The 25,335-nt window shown below is 38.7% G+C and overlaps 1 protein-coding gene across 6 annotated transcripts in view; it reads right to left on the bottom strand.

Annotated features, from left to right (window-relative positions):
- The window catches only part of LOC110201983 (GTPase IMAP family member 5-like), a 30,974-nt gene extending 8,693 nt beyond the window's left edge, over positions 1-22,281 (bottom strand). Inside the window, exons 1-4 of one of the 6 annotated variants that reach the window (XM_078152821.1) lie at positions 22,203-22,278; positions 16,777-16,969; positions 1,373-1,510; positions 533-603 (exon numbers count right to left, since the gene is read on the bottom strand). In XM_078152821.1, the coding sequence (XP_078008947.1) occupies positions 533-568 (36 nt within the window). In that variant the 5' untranslated portion in view covers positions 569-603; positions 1,373-1,510; positions 16,777-16,969; positions 22,203-22,278. Of the gene's footprint in view, positions 1-532; positions 604-1,372; positions 1,511-3,431; positions 4,033-16,776; positions 16,970-22,202 lie in introns of those variants that run through there. The other 5 variants (XM_078152815.1, XM_078152826.1, XM_078152835.1 and 2 more) reach the window with 5 other exon arrangements.
- Between the last annotated feature and the right edge of the window lie 3,054 nt (positions 22,282-25,335).

Here is a 25,335-nt window from a genome sequence, read left to right as displayed (position 1 = left end):
AGCATAGGGGTATATGTTGGGACTGATGATGCTGAAAGTGAAGCAAGGGGCATGGAAGAAGGATGTCTAAAACTTTGATGCCTCCACAATTTTTCCAAAAATCAGCCCTACTAAGTAGAGAGCTGGGGCTAGGAAAAGGCAAAATAGGCAGTTGCCTAAGAAAGGATAAGGGACAGGACTGCTGATAGACAAGAGCCTCATTATAATTTCTTAAAATAAATTCATGTATGTTTGTGCTAGAAAATTCCATTCTCTGTGGCCATAGGCTTTTATATTATAATATGCCAAGGGACATGTTTTACAGTGAAGAGTCAAAGTATACAGTGAATAGTGAGACATAAAGATTATTGTTTTCATAACTTGCCTTGAGAGCATAGGTGACTTTTCGTAATTCCTTTGACAGCTTGTCTTAACCCTTCAGGCATGTTCCATACCTCTTATTTGTCAAATTTAAAGATGTGAGATATTTATGAGTGATGGAGGAATTCACCAGACTCTCAAAAATACCCAGGGATACATTGTTAGTATTTACCTCCAGAGTTTGTCCAAGGGACTGGTAGTCGACCATTTCTTCTAAGAGTAAGAACTATAAACCAATGTTCTCTGAAAATCAAACACAAGTAGAAAGAGCTTTCAAAAAAGAGAAAAAATTCTTGAATCATAACTATATTACCCCATTTTTACTAGTGTCTCCTGGTCATTCTCTTTAAAGACATCTCTGCTTCTCCATCTCCATTGTCAAAACTTCAGCACAGGTTCTCATCACCTCACACCTTGTGCCTTCATGTTACTGCTAGCCAACCCAAGACTTAGCATTGTCCTGGGACCAGGATATCTTGGAAGGAGTGCAGGATTGAATAACTGACTGTCTGACCCATATAGCAGCAGTATCAGCCAGTTTGGACCTGTGTCTCAAATAAAGATGACATTTCACCTTGGTTTTCTGATCACCTCTTCCCACTCCCTCTCAAAGAGAATTCTTCTGCATGTCCTTCCACAAGTAAAAAAAAAAATGACTCATAATCTTCTACTCCAATTCTAGCTCCTAACATAATGATAGTTTTGAATACTGTCCATGACTTGAGGCCCAAAATCACCATGACATTTTAAAATCCTTTGTCTCTTTCAATTCCATTGTTATTTTCTTGCAAATAGAGCTTTTCAATGGAATGGTTTGAAAAGTACTGAATTCCCTGTCACTGGAAATGGCCAACTAGAAGTTGGATGACCATCTATGAAATGGGTTGCAGAAGTGATTCCTACATTGTGTAGGACATTGGATAAGGTGAACTCAGTACCTTCCAACTCTTAAGATCTGATGATTATAATTGGATGCAACCTGCTCATTATAAAATCAAGAAAAGGTAATTACCTCTATGGCTTTATATGAGAGAATAATTAAGGCTTCCCTTGTCCCATAATATAGTTCCTCTACTGGCCTGATGTGGTATCTAAAATCTTTGTTTTGGGAGCTCTTTCTTTAAGTCAGGACACTGTCATCAGATGATCTCTGTTAAAAATATGAGCAAGGGAAGTTCATTAAAAAGTATAACATGCTGATAGACTGGTGGGGCTCATTATGGATGGGTGATACTGCCAACAATAGATAACAGTGGCATGTGCCCTGAATTTGGAGTCAGAAAGCTGAGGTTTCTGTCTTGACTCTGCTACTTCTTGGCTCTGCAGGCTTTGACAGTTCACTATGCCTCACTGGCCCCCAGTTTCCTCATCTGTAAAATAAGAGGATTGGATGACATGTTCTCTAAGGGTTCCTTTCAGGTCTAAAGCTTTGCTCAGTTAAGATCATTTGTTGATGTTCATAGCTCTATCCTAATGTCCTTTAAGAGGGTTACAAAAAAGAAGGATAAGAAAAGGGATGTTTCTTTATCATAAATAGAAAAAGAGGTACAATGGCAGACTGCCCCACAAGGCCCTAGTCCTTAGTGCTTGCACATGATTCCCTACCTGGTTTCACCCAACACATGTACCTATAGGGAGACTTCTTCTGGCCATGGGTAAATGAGGGACTGGTGCCTTGCGGTGATAAAGTCTCATGGGTGTCTGAGGAAATGGCAGGACTAAGGACTGAACAGAGGTTGAGCCTGAGCTGAGTAGTCTCACACAAGGCCCTTCATGCACTTCTCTCTGCCCAGCCATGTCTGAGCAAGGAGGAGCTGCTATGGGCCTCCAGGTGGGGAAGGGGAGCAGCTTCGGCTACCTCATTCCTCACCCAGACGCCATGTATCCCTGAGGGTAGGACACCTATTCCTTTTCTGCTTGCTCTTTTCTGATCTTCAGTGTATGAGTATTCTGAGAGGGGAGCACCTAGAAGACCAGGGAGACCAGAAAATTCATCAAACCCTCTGAGGTTTCATCTACCACTGCAGTCTAGAGTCAGTGGCAGCAACGATTGAGTGCAGTGAGGAACCATGGCAGCCAATGAGAAACCTGATGAATCCAGTCTAGCAATGGAGTGACTGGGCAGCTAGGACAATAAGCCCTGCAAGGAGCTAATGAGGGAGTGATTCATCCATCAGCTATGTCATACCCCAAAGTGAACTTGGTGAGGACCCTTTGGAGGGAGAACAGGACTCTCAGAACCAGGGGGCACCCTCAGGGAGGGTGCAGAAGGGTGCTTCTTAAGCAGGTGCCTCTGTGCTTCAGGTTTGAGCCTAGTATTCTCAGGGACCAAGTGTGTGCAGAGGGTTGGGGGAGTGGGAGGGACATTTTTGCCATTTCAGGCCTTGCTCTACCTTCTTGGTAAATATCCTTTGGAAAAACCTAGCTGATATCATCTGGTTAACTGATATGTGAGTGAGTGAGACACACCAAATTGGAACTCATAAGTAATAGTATGAGAAACCTCAATCCCTCAAGATTACTCCTGGAAATCTGAGGTGAGAGAAGTTGTCAACCTCCCCCTGAGGGCCCTGCCTGTGAGTTTCAGCAGAGATTTGGAGAGAAGAGGCCAGACACAGGGAGCTACACAGGCAAAAGGTAAGAAATTGTTATGTGATTTCCATCTGCACCTTCCCCCATCTTCCTCACCTTCCTTCTTTGCTAACTGAAATAACTTTCAATTTGTGAGGCTCCTGGCTGTGCTAAGAGGATGTGGTTATAGGGAATAACAGCTCAGTCACAGTTCAGTTTCAAACATTTATAATTCTACCTCTGTTCCAAAAGGGTCTTCTCCCTACAGTGGACTTAATCAGTGGATATCTGCCTTGCTTATTCTAATTCCTCTCTCTCTCTCTCTCTCTCTCTCTCTCTCTCTCTCTCTCTCTCTCTCTCTCTCTCTACACACACACACACACACACACACACACACACACACACACACACACACACACACACACACGCGCACTTCATTGTCTCCAGCCTGGTCAAATCTTTTTTCAGCTATGCATAGTAATAGTAACAAAACAACTAACTTTCATTTGTGAAGTCCTCTATGCATTTCAAAGTACACTCATCCATTCTCCTTTGATCTTCACAGATTCCTTGAGGAGTAGGCAGGTAATCCTCAATTGACAGATGAGAAACTGAGGAGCAAAGAAGACCAGCAACTGTCCAAAATCATACAGAGAGAGAGAGAGAGAATGGCAGCAGCAGGGACCAGAGCATAGGTTTCTAGACTTTTGATGAGACCCTAAAAACAAGGTGATTCCTCTTGACCGGAGAAGCCCGGGAATACCTGCCTCTTTGCTAGCAGTCTGAGGTCAAAACTTGCCTCCCCAGTAGCCTGTCTCTGCAAGTGCTATCTGTTTAGCAGAACAAGAGCACTGAGAACAGCAACCCCTGATATGGGTCCGTGATCCAAGGTGGGTGGGGAAGAAAGGGAGGGGAAACTGAAATGCTAACCAGGAAACATTTGCTCTTCCTGCACCTCAGCTGGGCTGCATTAAGGAGGAGAAGCTCCTAAGTTTCTGGTTTCCAGAGAGAGGGGATGAAAGAAATAAGAGAATGTGATAGAGACACTCCCTCCTCTCCTTCAAGTTAGACTCTCAGTGAGGTCTTCAGTCAGGAGAGAGGGAGAAATCAGAACCTCAAAGGGACCCAGAAAATACTCCTCTGCCACCTTAACAAAGTTCCCCTATTTCTTTTTTAATCACTGTTGTTCAAATGACCCTTGGAAAGGTAAGGGCTAGCTATGTCTAGGGAGGGTGCAGGAGGGGACACTAGGATTTCTTTTCAGGAGTGTTGTCTTGAAGGTTGAGAGGCCATTCTGTGAAATAGGGACCATCTCAAGAAACCTATGAAGTCAATGAAGTTTGTCTTTGATAGGATCCAAATCTCAACTCCAATGGCCCTGCTTCTGTCTCCACTACCATCCTATATTCCTTTCCTCGGGGCTCTACTCTCAGTTGGCTATGAATTTAATTCAGCAACATTTATCAAGCCTCTACTATGTTTAAGTCACCCTGAGAGGCACTGGGAATATAAAGACTACCCCTTTTCCCCCACCCCTGAGAGAAGGAGAGAAGAGAAAAGGAGAGGGGGAGAGGGAGAGAGAAAGGGAAAGAAAAAGTTGATAGAAAGAGAGAGAGAGAAAGAGAGAAGAGGAGGGGAGGAGAGCAGAAGAAGAGAGAGGGAGGGGGAGAGAAAGAGAGAGAGAGAGAGAGAGAGAGAGAGAGAGAGAGAGAGAGAGAGAGAGAGAGAGAGAGAGAGAGAGAGAGAAGAAGGAGGTGGAAGAGGAGGAGGACTGAGAGAAGGAGAGAACTTGACCTGGAAAAGCTTATATTCTAGTGCAAACAGAAGAATTAAAAGTAGGCAGATGGTGTAACTAGTAAAAGCACTGGACCCAAAGTCCAGACCTGATGTGAAATCTCACCTCAGATATTTATAAGGTGTGTGACCTTGGGCAAGTTATTTAACCTCTCTCAGTCTTTAATTCCTCATCTTAAACTGAGGATAATAATTCCTAATGACAATAATAATATATATGTAATCAAACATTTGCCAGAAGAATTTAATATAAAGATTTCCCAAAAAATTCAAACTTTTTTTTTCTGACTCTAGATGTATAGATTTTATTTGGGTAAAAACTTTTAAATTTTCTATAATTGAGGTTGCCTGCTTTGTTGTTTTGTGATTTTTTTATCCTTTGATGCTTACATATTTTTCCTGCCTGTACCATGAAAGAAATAGCCTTCTAGTGTCTTCCTATTTTTGTGGCATTTTTTTAATGTTTAGATTTTTATCTAATTGCTGCTGGGGAGTGGAGCCAAGATGGCTGAGGAAATTGAACTTTTCTCCTGAGCTTTCTCTACCCAACCTTCTAAATAACTTTTTTTAAATGACTCAAATCAAATTCTGAATGAGATAATACTTATATGAAAAAAAATTTTTTAAAGATCACAGTATCTCATTTTTCCAGCCCGGGACAGCTTAGAAGGATGGAAAAGAGAGATCTGCAGTTGCTAGGATGTAGGCTGGCTGGGAGCTGAAGAAAGTAGCACTTGCTATGGGGCCTGGATGTGACAGCAGTGGTAGCACCAAAAGCACTCAATGTGTAAGGACAGTAAGGGGGCTCAACACCTGATCAGGAAGATGCTACAGGAGCCCCCTGTGCTAACAATACTCAGCTCCAAGGTGGAGGGGAACAGTTATAGTCTCCAGTCACAAGTGAGTGAGGCCCTACTAGTGTGCAGATGAGAAGAATAGAGACCAGAACTCTCCCAGCACTCTAGCACCTTAGAAGCACTGAAAACATATAGGTTCCCAGATCTAAACAAAAAAGTTCAGGCTAGCCAACCCCCCAAAAGGTGAGCAGAGCCCAACTCTAAAATAAAGTCAAAAGTCAAGAAATAGGCTGGGAAAATGAGCAAATAACAACAGAGGAGGAGGAGGAGGAGGAGGAGGAGAAGAAGAAGAGTCTGACCATTACAATCCTCTATGGTGATGAGGAAGTTCAAAACAGATTCAGAAGAAGGCAATGATTTGAAAATATCTGCAAGCAAAGCCTCAAAGGAAAAAAATTTGCAGATTGGACACAAGCCCAACAAGAATTCCTAGAATTGCTAAAGAAAGAAATAAAAAGAAAAAATTATTTTATAAATCAGATAAGAGCAGAAAAGAAAAACTTGGGGAATGAAATGAAAGCAGTACAAGAAAATTAAGAAGAAAATTAACACTTTGGTAAAGGAGGCATAAAACCTAACTAAAGAATATAAGTCCTTCAAAATTAGAGTTGGTCAAATGGTAATTAATGAGACATTGAGAAATAATAAAACAAAATCGAAATACTGAAAAAAAAAGAAAGAAAATGTGAGATAGTTCATCAAAATACAACTGACCTGGAAAACAGATCAAGGAACTATAATTTAAGAATTATTAGACTAAGTGAAAAACATGATAAAAAAAAAAAGAGCCAGACATTATATTTCAAGAAATTATACAGGAAAACTGCTCAGATAGAAGCAGAGGGCAAAGTAGAAAGTGAAAGAATTCACTGATCATCTCTTGACAAAAATCTCTAACTTAAAACTTTCAGAAATGCTATACCCAAATTCCAGAGCTCCCATGTCAAAGAGAAGGACATACTCAGTTAAAATAAGAGGCTAGTCAGAGGAAAATCATGATCTCAGATGAAGCAAAAGCAAAAATAGACCTAATTAAAACTACATTTTGCTACAAGGTACCACAGATAATGAAACAATATCAGTACTGAATATATATGCACCAAATAGCAGAGCATCCAAAGTTATAGAATAAAATAGACAGTAAAACTGTACTAATGGAGTTCTTCACTTTACCCACTCTCAGACTTAGATAAACTCTACCATAAACAAGAAAGAAGTTCAGGAGATGAATAGAGGTGGGGTTTTGTTGTTGTTATTTTAAGTTAGATATGATAGATCTCTGGAGAATATTGAATGGGAAGAGAAAGGGACATACTTTTTTCTCAGCTATACATGGCACCATGACAAAATTAACTATGTATTAGGGCAGAAAATCATAAATAAATGCAAAAAAAAGCAGAAACATTAAATGCACCCTTTTCAAACCACAATGCAATAAAAACTACATTTAATAAAAGGCCTTTGAAGCAAAGATTAAAAATCAATTAGACTTTCAATGACCTAATCCTAAAGAATGAGTGTGTCAAAGAATAGAGGGACAATAATTTCGTTAAAAATAATGGCAATATAAGACAACATTTGTTCAATATAGCCAAAACAATATTTAGGAAGAAATTTACATATTTGAATGTTTACATCAATGAAAAAGAGAGAGCAAATCATGCAAATAAATAAATAGAAAAAAACCAAACTAAAAGCCTCCAAAATTAAACACCCAATTAAAATTTCTAAAAACCCAAGGTAGAAATTAATAAAATTGGAAGTTAAAAAAACATTGAATAAAAAAAGTAGGAGCTGATTCTGGTTTTTTTAAAAATAATAATAAAATAGGGGCAGCTAAGTGGCACAGTGGATAGAGCACCAGCCTTGGATTCAGGAGGACCTGAGTTCAAATCCGGCCTCAGACACATAACACTTATTAGCTGTGTGACCCTGGGCAAGTCACTTAACCCCATTGCCTAGCCAAAAAACAAAATAAAATAATAATAAAATAAATAAACTGTTGTCTAACTTGATTTAAAAAAAGAAGAAATCCAAATTACCAGTATCAAAAATAAAAAGGATGAATGCACCACCCAAATAAGATGAAACTAAAGCAATTATTAGGAGCTATTTTGTCCAACTATAAGTAAATAAAACTGACAGTGTAAATGAAATGGATAAATATTTACAAAAATATAAATTGCCCAGATCAACAGAATACCTTAAATAAGGTATTTAAATAACCCTATCTTAGTAAAAGAAATTGAACAAGCCATAAATGAACTCCCTAAGAAAACATCCCCAGTTACAACCAAATTCTACTAAATGTTTAAAGAATAATTAATTTTAGTATCACATAAACTGTTTGTTAAGGAAAAAAATGGGTAAAGAAGGTATCCTAGCTAATTACTTCTATAATACAAGTATGGTTTTGGTACCTAAACCAGGGAGGGCAAAAAACATGAAAGAAAACTATAGACTAATTTCTCTAGTGAATACATTTGCAAAATTTTTAAATTGAAACTAGCAAGATTATACCAACATATCACAAAGATACATCAACATGACCAAATTGGATTTTTACCAGGACTGTTAGGTTCATTCAATATTAGGAAAATTATAAGTAAAATGGACCATATCAATAACAAAAATAACAAAAATCATATGATTATCTCAATAGATGCAGAAAAGGCTTTTGACAAGCTATAACACCCATTCCTATTTAAGACACTTGAAAGAATAAGAATAAATTGAGCTTTTTTTTTTACAAATTAAATTTTTAAAATTTAACATTTTTTTTGAGTTCCAAATTTTTTCCTGTCCTCTGTCCCCTCCTCTCCCATTGAGAAGACAAGTATTATGACATCCATTATACATGTGAAGTCATGCAAAACATTTCCACATTAGTGATGTTACCAAAAAATAAAAGAAAGAGAAAAAATGCTTTAACCTGCACCCAAGGTTCATCAGTTCTCTCTCTCAAGGTGGATAACGCTTTTCAGTATTAGTCATTTGTAATTGTCTTGGATCATTTTATTTGATCAGAATAGCTAAGTCTCTCACAGTTGGTTATTGTTAGCATATTGCTGTGTATCATGATCTCCTGGTTCTGCTCACTTCACTTTGCATCACTTCATATAAGTCTTCTCAGGTTTTTCCAAAACTGTCCTCTTTGTCATTTCTTATAGTGCAATAGTATTTGACCACAATCATTTACCACAACTTGTTCAACCATTTCCTGATTGAAAGGCATCCCCTTACTTCTCAATTCTTCACTCTCACAAAAATTTTTTGTACAGATAGGTCCTTTTCCTTTTTCTTTGAACTCTTTGGGATAAAGACCTAATAGAGGAAGTGCTGAATCAAAGGGTATTCACAGCTTTATAGCCTTTTGGGCATTGTTGAATGGAGCTTTTCTTAAAATAATAAACAATATTTATCTAAAATCAAGAGCTAGCATAATCGGTAATGGGGATAAATTAGAAGCCTTTCCATTAAGATAAGGAGTTAAGCAAAGATGTTCATTATTGATTTTATTATTCAGTATTCCATGAGAAATATTTTGCACCCCAATTCTGAGGAATAACTTAACAGCAATGTCCTGAGTTCTGTGGACAAAATGTATGATGCAAGATCTGCCCCAGAGCCCTAGAAAAAGATTCCCCAACCCTACTTCTCTCCAGCTCTATAAAAATACTGCACCTTCCCTGACCAATGTGACTCTACCTGAGCAGGAGAGCCACCCTCACTGTTGAACTCAATAAACCTTGCATTGATTTAAAATTTCTGGTCCAGTTATTTGGTTACTCCTGTCTCTTCACAACTTTAGTAAAGTTACAGGATATAAAATAAGTCCACATAAATCATCAGCATTTCCATATATTAACAACAAACACAGCAGAGACAGAGAAATACTATTTTAAATAACTGTAGACAGGATAAAATGTATGAGAGTCTACCTGCCAAGACACACAGGAACTGTCTGAACACAATTACAGAATACTTCACACAAATAAAGACAGATCTTAATAACTGGAAAAAAAATTAGTTGCTCCTGGATAGCCTGAATCAATATAATAAATATTACCATGCTACCTAAATTAATGTACTTCTCCAGTGCTATACCAAACTACCAAAGAATTATTTTACAGAGCTAGAAAAATAACAATAATTTTCATCGGGAGGAACAAAAGATCAAGAATATCAAGGGAATTAATGGGAGAGAAAGTGAAGGAAGGCAGACTAGCAGCACCAGATTTCAAACTGTACTAAAAAGTGGTAATCATCAAAACAGTCAGGTTCCTGATAACAGAGTGGTTAATCAATGAAACAGATTAGGCACATAATATACAAAAGCAAATGATCACAGTAATCTAGTGTTTGATAAACACAAAGATCCAAGCTATTGGGGCAAGAACTCACTAGTCAACAAAAACAGCTGAGAAAACTGGAAAGCAGTCTGGCAGGAACTAGGCATAGACCAACATGTTACCACTGTATATCAATATAAGCTCAAAATGGATGCATGATTAGACATAAAGAATAATATCATAAACAAATTAGGGGGAGGCATAGAAAAAATTACCTGTCAGATCTATGGAAAAAAGAAGAATTCATGACCAAAAAGAGAGGATCATGGGATGTAAAATGCATCATTTGGATTACACTTAAATTTAAAAAGTTTTACACAAACAAAACCAATGCAGCCAAAATTAGAAAGAGAGCAAGAAAATGGGAACATGTTTTTACAGCTAGTTTCTCTGATAAAGCTATCATTTCTCAAATATATAAGGAACTGAAATAAATTTTTAAAAGTAAGAGCCATTCCCCAAATGATAAATGGTCAAAGGATATGAGCAGGCAGTTTTCAGAAGAAATTAAAGTTACCAATAGACAAAAATGTTTTAATTCATTAATAATTAGAGAAATGTATGCTAGAACAACTCTGAAGTACCAACTTACACCTATCAGATTTGCTAAGATGACAGAAAAGGAAAATGACAACTGCTAGAAGAGATGTGGGAAAATAGGTACACATGCATTGTTGATAGAATAATGAACTGGTCTAACCATTCTGGAGAACAATTTGAAACTATGTTCCAAGGGCTATAAAACTGTGCATACCCTTTGATGTAGCAATAACACTACTAGGTATGTACCGCAAAGAGATCAAAGAAAAAGTAAAATGACCTATATGTACAAAAATAATTATACCAGCTCTTTTGTTATGGGAAAGAAGTGGAAACTGAGGGAATGTCCATAAAGTGACAAATGGTCAAGCAAATTATGGTGTATGATTGTGATAGCATACTATTGTGTGGTAAAAAATGATGAAGAGGACAGTTTCAGAAAAACCTGGCAAAAAATTTACATGGACTAATACAGATTGAAGTGAGCAGAACTAGGAAAACATTGTATGTGGTAACAGCAATATTGTAATGACCACCAACTGTGAAGGTCTTAGCCACTCTAATCACTGCTATGATTTGCAACTCCAAAAGATGTGTGAAGAAAAATGCTATTCACATCCACAGAGAAAGATAACTGAGGAACTCTGACTGCAAATTGAAGTATATTTTCTTTCACTTTATTTTTCTTGCTTTTCCCCCCATAACAAATGGTTTTTCCACAACATCATGTGTATAATGGTTATCATATTTCTGCTTTCTCAATGAGTGGTGGAGAGAGTGGAGGGATGGAGAGAATTTGAAATTGAAAATAAAAATAAATCAAATAAATTTAAAAATAGATTTCTATGGTGAGATATGTAATGCTGGTCTAAATCTTTTTCAATAAAAATTTTCCAGTTTTCCTAACAGTTCTTTTCAAGTAAGGAGTCTTTGTCCCAATAATTTGTATTCCTGACTTAATCTGACATGACTGCTATGTGTATTAATCTCTATGTATTGCTTATCTAGTCTATTTCACTGTTTAACTTTTCTAATTTTTATTCAGGACCAGATAATTTTGATAAATACTATTTTTTGGCATAGTCTAAGATCTGGTAGAACCAATTCACATTCATTCCCCACATATTTATGATATCCCTTGATATTCTTGACCCATATGATTTTTATTGTTATCTCAGCTGATTCTAAAACATATCCCTTTGGCTATCTTGTTGACATAGAACTTAATCTATTATTTTAATATTGTTTCCATCTTTGCTATATTGGCATGGTCTAACCACGAACAATGAATTTTTTTTGAAATTATTCATGTCACAGACACTTAATGCATCTTTATCAGCAATGGAATTTCTCTTTACTGGGTTTTATTGGTAATAATATTTGTTGGTTGATGATTTTTATGGATTTATTTGCATATTGCTACTTTACCAAAGCGATTAATACCTTGATTACTTTCTCTGGAGTTCTCTAAATAAACCATCACCTTATCTACAAATATAAATGTTTTTTCCTCCTTTTTGCCTATTCTAATTCTTTCAAACCATTTTTCTTATTTTATTGCAATAATGTAATGTATTATATAGATTGCCTCAAAGACAAGGGAACCTGGCTTCAAGTCCTGTCTCTAGGACACAGTAGCTGAGTAATCCTGAGCAAATCACTTAGCCTTTCAGGGCCCTAGATAACTTAAGACTACAACTTGCAGAGAAAATGCTGATCTGTATTGTTAGAGGGGGTTTTCTCATTCAGAAATTCTCTAAACCAAGCTGATGCTGCTTCCTGTGGTCCCAAAACTTCCTTCCTCTTGCTGTTCAACCATGCCTTTGTCATCCACTGAAGCTCTGCCCTGTGCCAATGCTCATCACCTTTACCATTGATATCTCCTGAAACTTTGCCCCCTGAAGATGTCATCTGCTAGAATTCTCCATCTGCAGCTATCATTTGCTGCAGATGCACCCTGTTTTTACTCTGTACTTCACAACTGTCTTCTTGTGTTTCTGCACTGCACGACTACTTCCACCCACTATATCCCCTCCATTCTACCCTCTCCCTGGCTTCTTAAGTACCACTCGCTGAATCTTAGACCTAGAGCTTCTCAATGGTCCTGTCACTATATAGCTTTGGAAAAGTGTTCTACTACCACTGAGTGAACCTTCCCCCCCAGACAATGTGCCTTGAGGCTGGTCAGTACCCTTTCATCTCTGTCTTTGCTTGCTTGGCTTTGATTTACCTAGCATCACCTCCTAGGTGGTATTGCTCATGGGGCTATGAGATTTCCATTTGTTACCTCTCTAAATGAAAAGTCTCTATCCTTTACTTTTGGCTGAATCAGACTGAGTTCAATTTACCTTTTCCCTGCCTTGTGGTATAGGCAGAGTGCCCTCACTATTACACAGAACCTTCTACTAAGGATGGAAGGACAAGCACATGTCCCTCCTTGTTTGCCCTTTTAATTCCTGTTCCCAGCTATGACAATTGTCTTTGAACATTGATAAGCCTCAAGAAGGTACCAGGCAAAAGGAGGAGAAAGGTACGTGCTGGTGGACTCTGACGACAAAGCTTTTCTCTCTTGTCTATCACAAAGTGCAATGGATTGCATTGATAGGTAATGAATTCCCCATTCCTGGAGGTCTCCGCATGAACCATGGTTAACCACTTGTTAAGGATGTTGTAGAGGGAATTTGTGGCCAGGAGAGTTTGGATTTCATAGCCTCTAAAGTCCTTTTGACAACTGAGATTCTGTAATTTTGTGAGGCCAGCTATTTGTCTCGTAATTTCTGTCTCAAGGCAGCTGGCGGCCCAGCGGATAGAGTGCTGGGCCTGGAATCAGGAAGACTTGAGTTCAAATGCAGCCTCAGACACTTACTAGCTGTGTGACTCTAGTTGAGTCACTTCGCCTTTGTTCACCTGTTTCTTCAATTGCGAAATGAGGATAATAACAGCATCAACTTCTCAGAGTTATTGTGAGGATCAAATCAGATAATATTTGTAAAGCACTTAGCACAGTGCCTGGTACGTAGCATGTATTACATAAGTGCATATTCTCTCCTCTCTTCAAACTCCTGTTGCTCCCTGTTATGTCTAGGATTAAATATAAAATCATCATCAATAATTAAACATTAAGCACCTTCTAAGCGCCAGGCTCTGTGCTGAGTGCTGGAATTGCCTCTCTTTGGTATTTAAAGCCCTTCTCAACCCGACCCCAATCTAAGGTATAATTATTATGAAAATAGAAATGACAAGACTTGGAAAATGATTGAATATGAGACATGAGGGAAAATGAACTGTGGAAACTTCATGGCAAGCGATGATGGCCCTTGGCCTTATAGCCAGTAGGCACAGGTTTGAGATATGGCCCAGGGTATCCAGATAGGAAGGAGGAGATAGCAATTTCTTTTTCTTTTCTTTTCTTTTTTATCATTTCCTCACCTCACCTCAGGCAAGAAATGAAACTGAGCACTGGATTTGGGGTCAGAGGACCTGAGCACAAATTTCAGCTCTGTCACTTGACTTGCCATCATAAGCAAATCATTTAATCTCACTGAGCCTGTTTCCTCACCTATAAAATTAGGACATTGGACTGGATAATTTCTAAGATCACTTCAAGGGCTATAGATTTGTTCTTAAGACCTAAGGTATCTTTTTTTTTTCCTCTAGACAAAGTCACTCACTGGGCGAGGTACTCACCATAGAAACAAGATTCCTTCTAGTAAGCTCTGGAGAACAAAAGAATGGAAAGAGAAACTAGTGGCATAGGATGGAGGGGGCTGAGGGCACCAGAAGGACAGGAAGTCACTAAGAAATTATCTCAGCCAAGCAGCTCTTTTGAGGAGCCCAGAACGGCTAATGCAAAGAATAAAGGAAAGACAGAGGGAGATATAAAGGATCACAGAAGAAGCCATGAACAATTTTGATAACAGAATAAAAAGTGTATGCACAAAGGCCTCCAGTGAAGATAAGTTTAGAAGAGAAAGTTAACTAGAAGAAAGTGTTTGCAATTTCTGCGATACAGATCTCATTTCTAAGGTATATGAGGAAATGATTAAATTTCTATGAGTAAGAGACATTGTAAAGGGGAATCTTGGTTCAGGTCTTGCCCTGGTCTTAATAAGACAAAATTCACAATATGAGAAAATTTGGAAACACAATAATAGCATATACAATATCATGTATTTAAAACATGAAACACAATTTTGCCAGTTAAAAGACATCAATCCAAGTCGAATGCATTTCCACATTATCTTACATAGAAAATCACTGTATTTATTTTCATCACTCTTGCCATTCTATGCCTATTGTGTTCAAAACCTGCATAGATCAATTTTGAACCAACTATTCTTTTAACAACAGTTATTTTTGGAGTTTCTAATTTCAAATTTTAAATTTCAAATATTAAGTCTTTTCAAATTTCTTTCAGTGACTTTGCTTCTAGTTTACCTAAACAATTATATTCTGTTACAAAAATGGTATGCAAGTAGACCCTCTTCACATTCACCTCATTTTTTCCTTCACTGGCAGTACAGAGGTATTACAAGGTGACTGGCACAGTATTCTCACTCCCAGATGAACATAAGCATTGATGAGTTTTTCAATAGGTTCAATAGTTTCTAAATTGATATTAGATTATATTGTTGCACACACGAGGGAGGTCCATCCTCCATGGGGGAGGATCTGCACAAAGTCGACTACTTCATGAACTGGGTTCCATTTCCATAAAGCAACAGGTAAGTTTCATAACAAGGAAAGTAAATCATACACAAGATCCCCCCAAAACTTATCAGGTTCTTTTAAAACCACCCAATGAGTCTAATCACTTTCTTTTTTATTCTAACCTAACCCATCCCAGATCTTGGTGAATAATGGCCTAATGGCCTAAAGTTTACATAACAGGCCCCTTCCACACAGTGAGATGGGAGAGTTAGGCATTAACAAAAAGGAGTGAAAACACATTACTGCTCCAATAGCTACTCTAAGCTAAGTGATTAAAGCACACATTTCACTTTTCCCTGAGACATCTATTGCCCTTTCACACTTTGACACCAGGAAGCCCCTAAGGGGGCACTGAAGCACTAAGAAGGTCCCGCCAGTGTCCATCAAGTAAACAGAAGGTGTCCTATTAATAGTGGTTTCAAGTAAGGACTCCTTAACTGTACCACATCCCCTTACACATTCCCAAAAAACACCTCTAGTTTCCAACCACCTCCCTCTTCTAGTCAATGCAAATACTCATCCTTAGCATCCAAAACAGGGTACAGACTGGTGTGTTCGTGGTGATTGTGGACTCCAAGGTGAAGGTGAGGATTGGGGTCCACATGACAACTGGTTCTTCACAGGGTGGGGGGGGGAGGGTGTTTTAGATAACTTGGAGGATGTCTCCCTCTTCCACAGGCCTCATCCCAATCATGTTTCTGGCAATCCCTCTTAAAGTGCCCCTGCTTTTTACAGTGAAAGCATACTGGCTGTAGTCCTTGTTTTAAATCTCTCTTTCAGGTCCTTAATCCCTTCTTCTTTGTTTTCCTACATCGCCCCCTTCATGGTGGCTGCCAAAATTTCACCTTATCCTTATCTTCCTTCTCTCTCCTAAGTTCTTTATCCTTTCACCCTTCAAACACATATGACACAATTCCCTTGAGTCCACTAATAGTTTTTCCATTCCAACTGGAGCAGAATTTATTAAAGTAATTGTGTCTGCTGCCGTAAATGTCACCCGGTGAAAAGGGAACTTGTACATGCCTCTTCTTACTCCCTGCAAAAGTAATTCTAAAGAGTGGTATGGTCTTTGGTTCTGAGAAATGGGGATTATATGGGAGTGGTGCAGAGTTTCAGAGTGACGCCTCTAATGTACATAGCAATGAGAAGTAGTCTTGGTTTGAAAGTTCCACCTAGCAGTACCAATAACCCATTTGCCTAGGCTCTGGGTCTGGTTTTTAGCATATGCAGTTGACAATAATCAAAGGTCCTGTATTTATCTGGCCAAATCTTTTTCCCACAATTATCTAAGTACCAAGTTGAGTCCAAACCGAGCTTTACTGCTCGAGTTTTGGACATTCCCAGTTGAAATGAAAGTTATCCTTTGTCCCAAGTTCTTAATAACTTGCCTAATGGAGTTAGCAGGAGGCTTATTCTGTCCTGATCCCATAATGACACTAGTATCCCTTGATCATTATGTCCCTTGGCAACCTAGCACCAAGTCAAGATCAGTTACTTATTACCACCTTCTCCTTTTCGTGTCCCATATCTTTGTGCACAATGAAAGACAACGGGTTTGTTTTTGTTTTGACTCAGTACAGGCTTCTACTTACCTTTCCTGAGTTTGGAAAGTTTAATTCTCTGACCTCTTAAACACTTGACAGCTGACTAACCACCGAGTGGGTCCCCTGAGAGACAAAAATCTGTGTGCTGGCTGCAGAATCAGACAGTGGCTCACCCTCTGACAGTCACGTGAGCAAAAGGTACTGCCGCAGTTTTGCCAGATTGTTAGGTTCAGGCCTCAGTCTGGTAAGTAAGGCAAACATAGGAAATAAGGCAAAAGGTAATTTATTAGCACTCAAGGCAACGTGCAGTAGGGTACAACCGATCCTGATTTACAAATTGCACACAGCTTTTATAGACAGCCATAAACAGCCTCCACGTAAGGTAAAAAAAAAATGTCAATTGGTACAAGTATGATGGTTTAGGAAGACAATTCAATAAAGTAAAAGACCCATAATGGCCTATGGAAGTTCAAGTGGCCTAGGATGCTCAACTCCACTGTTCAGTACATTCTCTGAAAGGAAGTCTTTGGGGACACCAAATAAATATTAATCATTTTCTTAGTGAAACTAGAGTCATAGAAAAGGATGTCCAATTCAGTTTAATTATACTCAAAAAAAAACATGATTAAGCACCTACTCTATACAATGCAATGTGCATAGTGTCCCAAAAGTTTTGAGGGAGTTTTGAGCTTTTAATAGCTACAAAAGGTTAAAACTGCCCTAAGATTAGGGCAATGGGATACAAAGATGAAACAAGATACAGTCCATGCCCTGAAGGAGCTTACAGTCTAGTAAATGGGTAAGATAATAAAAATACACACGTAGCATATTTTAATTTGAATTGCTGTAAAGGCAGAAAGGGACAGCCTTTTTCACAATAGTAGCTGCTTCTCTATTGCAATCAATTAGCAAGCATTCTTTAAGTACTAATAGGCATTAATAAATGGGGGTACAGAAACAAAAAGAAAATTTACATTTTAGCCAGAGACAAGTACATATACAGAAGTATATACAAAATAGATAGTAGATGTCGAATTAGATATCAGTTAATTTGGAAAGTCACAAACAGGAAAGAGCCTTGGGAAAGACTTCATGCAGAAGGCAATGTTTGAGACAGAAATCAGGAATTCTGAGAGGGGGCAGAAAGAAGGGAATGCATTGCAAACATGGGGAACAATCAGTCCATGAGCTGGAAGCAGTGATATCTATGAGGAAGAATACAAAAGTCAATTTGGCTTGTTAACAGACAGCCTAAAGAAGATTAATGTGGAATGAGTCTAGAAAGGCATGTTGTTAATGCCTTCCTGAGATTTATTGAAATAACAAGATATAAGAGTCTTAGCCCCGTCTGGGGATGAAAAGACCTGGAATGTGACTTGAACTGGTGAAGACGGGATTCCATTCGGGTTTGGAACTACCTCTGTTCCTTTTCCCCACCAAGTAATTTACATGAGAAAACAGAAAATCGTTAGGATTCCAAAACTGGGAAAATCTTAACTCCCAGCTACAGAGATGTATAGCTACAAATAACCTTTACCTGGTTTAAACTCTAGCATTTAAAGATTAAAATTAGGAGGTAAAAGTAATACTTGCATGACAGGACAGGACAAGAGCTAAAAAGGTTAGGAGAAAGAGGATATTGGGGTTCATCCTTAGCCTCAAAGAAATACAGCAGAAGACATTGATCAGATGTAGGTGGAAGACTGCCTGCATCATGAGGCAGGGGAACAAGTGAATGGAATTCAGTCACCCTAACTTGACGAAGAATAGGGGCTGGGGGATGAATCAACAGTCTCAAAGCACTTAACATCCTAATGGTGTGTCAGCTTGGTGGAACTGACAGAGCTTAAGATGTGTCTGCTTTCTGCGGGCATGTTGTTGGACTGTGAGGAAGAAGATATCTCCCTATAAAAAGAGTAATAACAGTTTCCTGATAGCAGTATCAATGGTAGCAGGCAAAGCAAGGCACCGATTTCATAAATAGCACTTAAAAATACTGACTTGAAATTTTACAAAGCATTGTCTATCACTTCACTCTGTGCCTTTGCACCACCTGTCCCTCAAGCTTGGAAATGTACTTTCTCACTACCTCCACCACACAATATCCCTCTCTTCCTTAAAGACGCAATTACCTTCTATACCAGGACTCCCAAACTGAGGTACATATATCCCTAAGAATTACGAGAAGTTTATCAAGGGGAGCAGGGGAATACTTGGCTAATATCTTATCCTTTGGAAATATTTCCAAAGTAGTAGTATTAGTGGGAAAAAAATATGGATTGGATAAGGGTAGAAAAGAAAGGAAGCAGCTTTTAAAACTGAGTTTAAATCCTGGCTTTACTATTTACTACCTGCACAATATGGGAAAGTTGTTTAACTTCTCTGGAAATGAGTTTTCCTCATCTATAAAATTCATAATCTTTAAGTTCCTTCTGGCACAATTATATTTCTACTATAGATCCCACAGGCTTGTTCCTTGTGAATTTTACAGAGCTTGATGAATATTTGATGAAATACAATCTTATCACCTCTGGCTCTCAAGACACATCCTCATATCTGCTTAGACCTGTCTCCAGATTGTTCCCTCATATTTGGCTGACCCATTCCTGCACGTTCTGTCTTCCTCTCCCTCTCTGAAGGTTTATCTTCCTGTCCTCTCCTCCAAACCCTATCCATCCTTTCAGGGGAAGTAAACCTACAGTGCAATGCAGCAGCACCAGTGGTGGACCTTGGAGGTGATTGTAATAGCTGCAGGAAGAGATTACAGGGGACCGTTTGCTGGCACTGGGTGCAGCTGGTGCTTATTGGCAACCCTATTGCCCATAAATAGTTCTGAGTTGCAGTTCAAGGATAGAGGGGAGCAACTGTGATTAGTCACAAGGGAGCAGGAACCTTGGTCACATTTCCAAGCCAAGACAAGCACTAGTATTGCAACTTCAGGAGAGCAATGGATCTGGTCACCACTGCAGGGCCAAGAAGAATGCTAATGGTTGTGGTTGTATAGGAACAGGAGCCTTCCTTGGGTAAAGAACCAAGTGCAAACCAGGAAAGTATCTCTCCCCGGATAACACCACTGTATTATCCTGCAGACCCCAAGAACAGGCTCTGAAAACAGAAACACACACACACACACACACACACATGCAAAAAAAAAAAAAACTGAAGCTTGGCACAGTGCCTCCCCAACCCAGGTAAGCAGAGCTCAAATTAAACAAAATCCATAGTGAAGAAATAGTCTGAGAAAATGAGCAAACAACAAAACAAACTTGACCATAAAAAGTTACTGTGAAGGGAATTATGATTTTCATGTTATTCAATATGATATGTGTAATGAATATAGTAATAATTTAGATTTTTCAGAATTGCCTCTTCTAACCTGTGAGTCAGAAGCTCACAATGTGGCTTGAAAAGATCAATCAAACCCTTGACAACAGTCTCACAATCATTGCAATCTTGTGCCTGTGTGTACCCTAAGTGAATCAAATAAAAGTTATAAAACCTATTCCTGTCACAGAACTCTGATCCTATACCCCACTAAGTAATGACCTCCAAAGACTTGAATAACATTGCTTCCACAGGACTCCAGAATTGTTGTATTGTCCTCAACTTGTGGGATTGTCCTAGGAAACCTCTCAAGCCCTGGGAAATGATTGCTTGTAATCCATTTTCCCCTCTCCCTTCCTACTTGTGATTTATGAATATAATCTGTCTTCACTTTAGCAAGATGGAATTCTGATCAGGAGAATTACTGATTTGCAAATCTGTCCTTCATAATGAAACTAATTAACTAAACCGCTACTTGATTACTGACACTTTGACACTTTGTCTCTGGCCTGCTGTTTCATCATTTTCAGGTTAGAGACTGGTTCAGTAAAATCCTGTTAACACTATTATGATGACAGGGAAGACCAAGACATAGACTTGGAAGGAAATGATGTGAAAACAGCTACAAGCAAAGTCTCAAAGAAAAAGGCTAATTGGACCCAAGGCCATCAAAAATTCCTGGAAGAGTTAAACAAAGATAAGAGTGGTAGAGTGAAAATTCAGAAAACAAATGAGAGGGTTGCAAGAAAACTATAAAAAGAAAATTAGCAGTTTGGTAAAAGAGGCACACAAAAAATACTAAAGAAAGTTAACATCTTTTTAAAAAGGTATTGGCTTAATGATACAAGAGGTATAAAAATTCACTGAAGAAAAAATGCCTTTAAAAGCAGAATACGTTAAATGGAAAAGGAAATACAAAGATTCACTGAAGAAAAGAATTCTTTAAAAAGGAGAATTAGCTAGGTTGGGCAAGGGGGTACAAAAGCATAATAAGAAAATAATTCCTGAAAAATTAGAATTGGGCAAGTGGAAACTAATGACTCCATGAAACTTCAAGAAACAATAAAACAAAGTCAAAAGAATGGAAAAAAAAATTGAAGATAATGTAAGATATCTCATTGGAAAAACAACTGGCCTGGAAAATAGATCAAGGGGAGAGCATTTAAGAATTATTGGATTATCTGAAAGTCACAATCCAAAAAAAGAGCCTAGACATCATCTGTCAGGAAATTATAAGGAAAAATGACCTGATATCTTAGGGCAAAATAAAAATTGAAAGAATCCACGGATTGCCACCTAAAAGAAATCCAAAATGAAAACTCCTAGGAATATTGTAGCCAAACTCCAAAGCCCCTAGGCTTTGGAAGAAGAAAATATTTCAAGCAGAAAGAAACAATTCAAATGTCATGGAGCTACAGTCAAGATCACAGAAGATTTAGCGATTTCCATGTTAAAGGAGCAGAGGTCTTAAAATATGATATTCTGGAAGGCAAAGGAGCTAGGATTACAACCAACAATAACCTACCCACCAAAAAATAGTCCTCCAGGGTAAAAAAAAAATGGATATTCAAGGAAATAGAAGCTCTATAGCTCCCCTGTGCCCTGAGTAAGGCTGCCATTTGGATTCTGGGATAAAGCTGAGCAGGGCAGCCCCCTTCTACTGCTATCCTCAATGGGACCTCAGAGATTATCAACTCCAAATCCCTTATTTTACAAACTGAGGCCCAGGAAAGTTAAGTGACTCAAGGTCACACAGCTTGCAAATGTCTAGGATAGGATTTGAATCCACATCTTCCTAGTCTAAAATTCTATCCATATTTATCATCCATGTAGGGCACCAGTAAATATGTACAGTCCTAGAAAAAATCATTCATGGGAAGGGTAATCATGGAGAGAATATTTTTTTCTAAAAATCGTTGTAACATATACCATTGCCTTCATTAACATACAGTGAAAGAAAGCTATTAAATAGGAAGAGGTGGACTGACAAATTAACCAAACATTGCATTAAACTGACCCACCCTTCCTCCCACAATCCCAAGCCCAAAATCCCTGCTCCTTTTCTTCCAGTATTCCCACTCCTGACTCCCCTAACCCACCAAATCCCTTCCCAGGTCTTCTGCTATTCCTCAGCCCCTATGCAGGCTCACCTTCTTCCAGAGAGGGAGGAACCGACTTCTCCACTAGCCTGGTAAAGCAATCTCAGCTGTTGCTTTCACTTTTGTTTCCAAAACTAACAGTTCAGAAAGTTCCGGGAGCGCCCTTAACCAACGAACTCTGGAGCCCTCCTGGGGCAGTATACTATAATGAAACCTTATAATATGTGATGAAAAGATCAGCAGTGTTTCTGGATGATGTGGCCTTGTTGTTGTTGTTCCATCGTGTCCAGTTCTTCATGACCCCATTTGGGGTTTTCTTGGCAGAGATACTGGAATGCTTTGTCATTTTCTTCTCTGGTTCATTTTACAAATGAGGAAACTGAGGTCACACAGCCAATCAGTTCAGAGTGAGTTTTCTTGTATACATGCTTCTAAGTTCCTTACCCTGTGTGTTATTTCTGAATTGGTATATTGTCTTTTTTTCTTACAAAGGAATCTTTAAAATACCCTTGTGTGATCTGTAGTGTATGGTGAATGAGAGCAAAGGAAAGTTGGGCTTGGGCTGGTGTGACAGAATGGGTAATTTCATACAGATAGAATTTTGGACTAGGAAGATGTGGATTCAAATCCTATCTCAGACATCTGCAAGCTGTGTGGCCTCAAGTCAGTGGGCCTTCCTGGGCCTCAGTTTCCTCATTGATAAAATAAAGGATTTGGACTTCATTGTCTCCAAGGTTCCATCAAGCACGAACTCTATGCTTCCATGATGATACTTAGGATGGGAGCTGCCTTGCTCAGCTTTATCCCAGAATCTAAATGGCAGCTTTACTCAGTGTACAGGGGAACCATAGAGTCAGCCTGAGAAGGCCAGAGGATCAGGATTACCCTCTGCTCTTTGGGGCAACTTTGCCCCAACTACCCTAGTGCTTCAGGGAAAAGACGGGTTAAATTGTTAAGGAAATCCTCTACCTTACACTGTATCACCTCAAGGCAGATGTATGAAAACAGAATTTAATCCACTTTGGGAGAATTCATTGCATGTTTACTGTATATCCATCTATTCTTGCATGAAAGTGTATGTTTTCTATTTAGGCAGGAAAGTGTGCATACTGTATGTGACTACCTAATTAAAACGATTTTGTTTGCCTTGTTGTTTTGAATGGACAAGACTCCTTATCCAAACAAGTTGCAAGGTATTAGACTATAACAGCTAAAAAGGACTGAGCTTCAGTGGCGTGTCCAACCTACACCATCTCCCCCCTTTGCTCCTCTGTGGATGTATTGGTGTTGAGGACAGTCCCTTATTTTCTACTTAGAGTATCTAATGAAAAGATATTGTAGGGAATGAAAATAATGGATTGCATTTGGGGGAGGGCTCCTGCTGGAAGAGTAAGTATGTCTCTGAATACTTCATGACAAATCCACTACAATTTTACTATATAAAACATGTATGAGACAACTTGTTGTCCATTGTGATATGACACATTGTTTTGTATCATTTGTTCAAAATGTCCTCATGATTTTTGTAAGTGAAGACTAATCAACGAATTACTGGCCTAAAAAAAAAGAAAAAGACCCATTAAAGAAAGAAAAAGGCTGGCTGGTTGTCTGGCTGCTCAGCCTGAGACTATTGAGTGTCCGAATCTTAGTGGCCTCATAGCTGATCTAGGGCCTGGGGAGTAGTTCAGCTTTCCAGGTTAAAAACCTGAATTTGATCAGTATAAGTCAGGAGTAATTGGGCCTTGGGGGAATGATTCATAAACTCACTAGAGACTAATTGCTAAATTAGAATGACAATTGATTTCAAATAGGGGATTGCTCCAGTAGGATAACAAAAGCAGATCCTCTGGGTTGACAATTCCTGGAGCTGTTTCATTCCAGAGGGCAAATTATAGATCAGGAGTGATCTTGGTGAATTTGGGATTAGGTCAAACATAGCAGGATGTTCTTTTTTTAAATGACATTTTTCTTGATATCTTTTGTGTTTTCATCACCTAAATTTCCTTGTCTCCAAATCCTCTTTCCCCTCTCCTCTACCTGAGAGTAAAACCTTAAGACAGATGCATTTAAAAAAGAAAGAAATAGAGGAAGGAGAAGAAATTCATCAAAACCAATTGACATATGGGGGGGGGGGAAGATGTCATATCTCATATTCCATACCTGTGAATGTTGACCTCTTGTTCTCTTTTTCAGGCCAAACTTGTTATTCATTATTTCATATCATTCAGTTTTAGTTGTTTTGTAGTGGTTGTTATTTCTATTTACTTTTTTTAAATTATTATATATGTTGTTTTCCTGTTACTGCTCATTTCCCCTTTGTATCAGTCTATGTATTTTCAGGCTTCTCTGGATTCATTATGACCATTGTTAACAGGATTTTACTAAGACAGTCTAATCTGAAAATGACAAAACAGAGGCCAGAGACAAAGCGCAGTAACCAGGTAGTCTTTAATTAATTAATATCATTATAAGGAACAGATTTGCAAATCAAGAATTCTCCTGATCAGAATTCCACCTTGCTGAAAGGAAGACAGAGGTTATATACACAATGGTATATCACAATGGTAAGGGAGGATTACAAACAGTAGTTTCCCAAGGCCAGAGTGGTTTCCCATAGTAAATTTACAAATCCCACAGTACAATTTTGGGGTGAAATCTTTGGGGGTCGTGACCAAGCCCCTCCTCCCACGGCACAGAACCAGAGTAGATGATGGGAACAGGTTCTACGATCTTTGATTCACTTCATTTAAGGTACAGAGGAACAAGAAAGCAGTGATGGTTAGAGCAATGTCAGGGGTTTGATTAATCTTTTCAAGTTGCGAGGCTCAGAAAGCAGAAACCCAGAGAGGGGAGCTGAGCCCCAGCAGCCCAAGAAGGCCAAGGCAGAATTCCAGCAGCTCTGGAGTGATGACTTGCACTCAAGGACCAAGGAGTCCAAAAGGCCAAGAGAAGATTCATTCCTGGAGGGGATGCTCATAGAGGAAGTGGGAATGGAGGATCTTTGCAACTCTAATTTGGGAGATGCCAGAGAATGTGAGAGCCAGAGCCAGATGCAGGAGGAAAACCAGGAGAGATATTTGAGGGAAATGACTAATCTTCAAACAATTCTGCAAAAAAGCCTCTGAAATGTACGGAATGTGGGAAAGACTTTAGTTACCCCTCACATCTTACTATACACCAGAGA

This window comes from Phascolarctos cinereus, unplaced genomic scaffold (assembly GCF_003287225.1).
Source record: "Phascolarctos cinereus isolate Bilbo 61053 unplaced genomic scaffold, phaCin_HiC Scaffold_1;HRSCAF=81, whole genome shotgun sequence".
NCBI lineage: Eukaryota > Metazoa > Chordata > Mammalia > Diprotodontia > Phascolarctidae > Phascolarctos > Phascolarctos cinereus.
The sequence above is the reverse complement of the archived record's forward strand: the minus strand, read 5'-3'. Positions and strand labels throughout refer to the sequence as shown.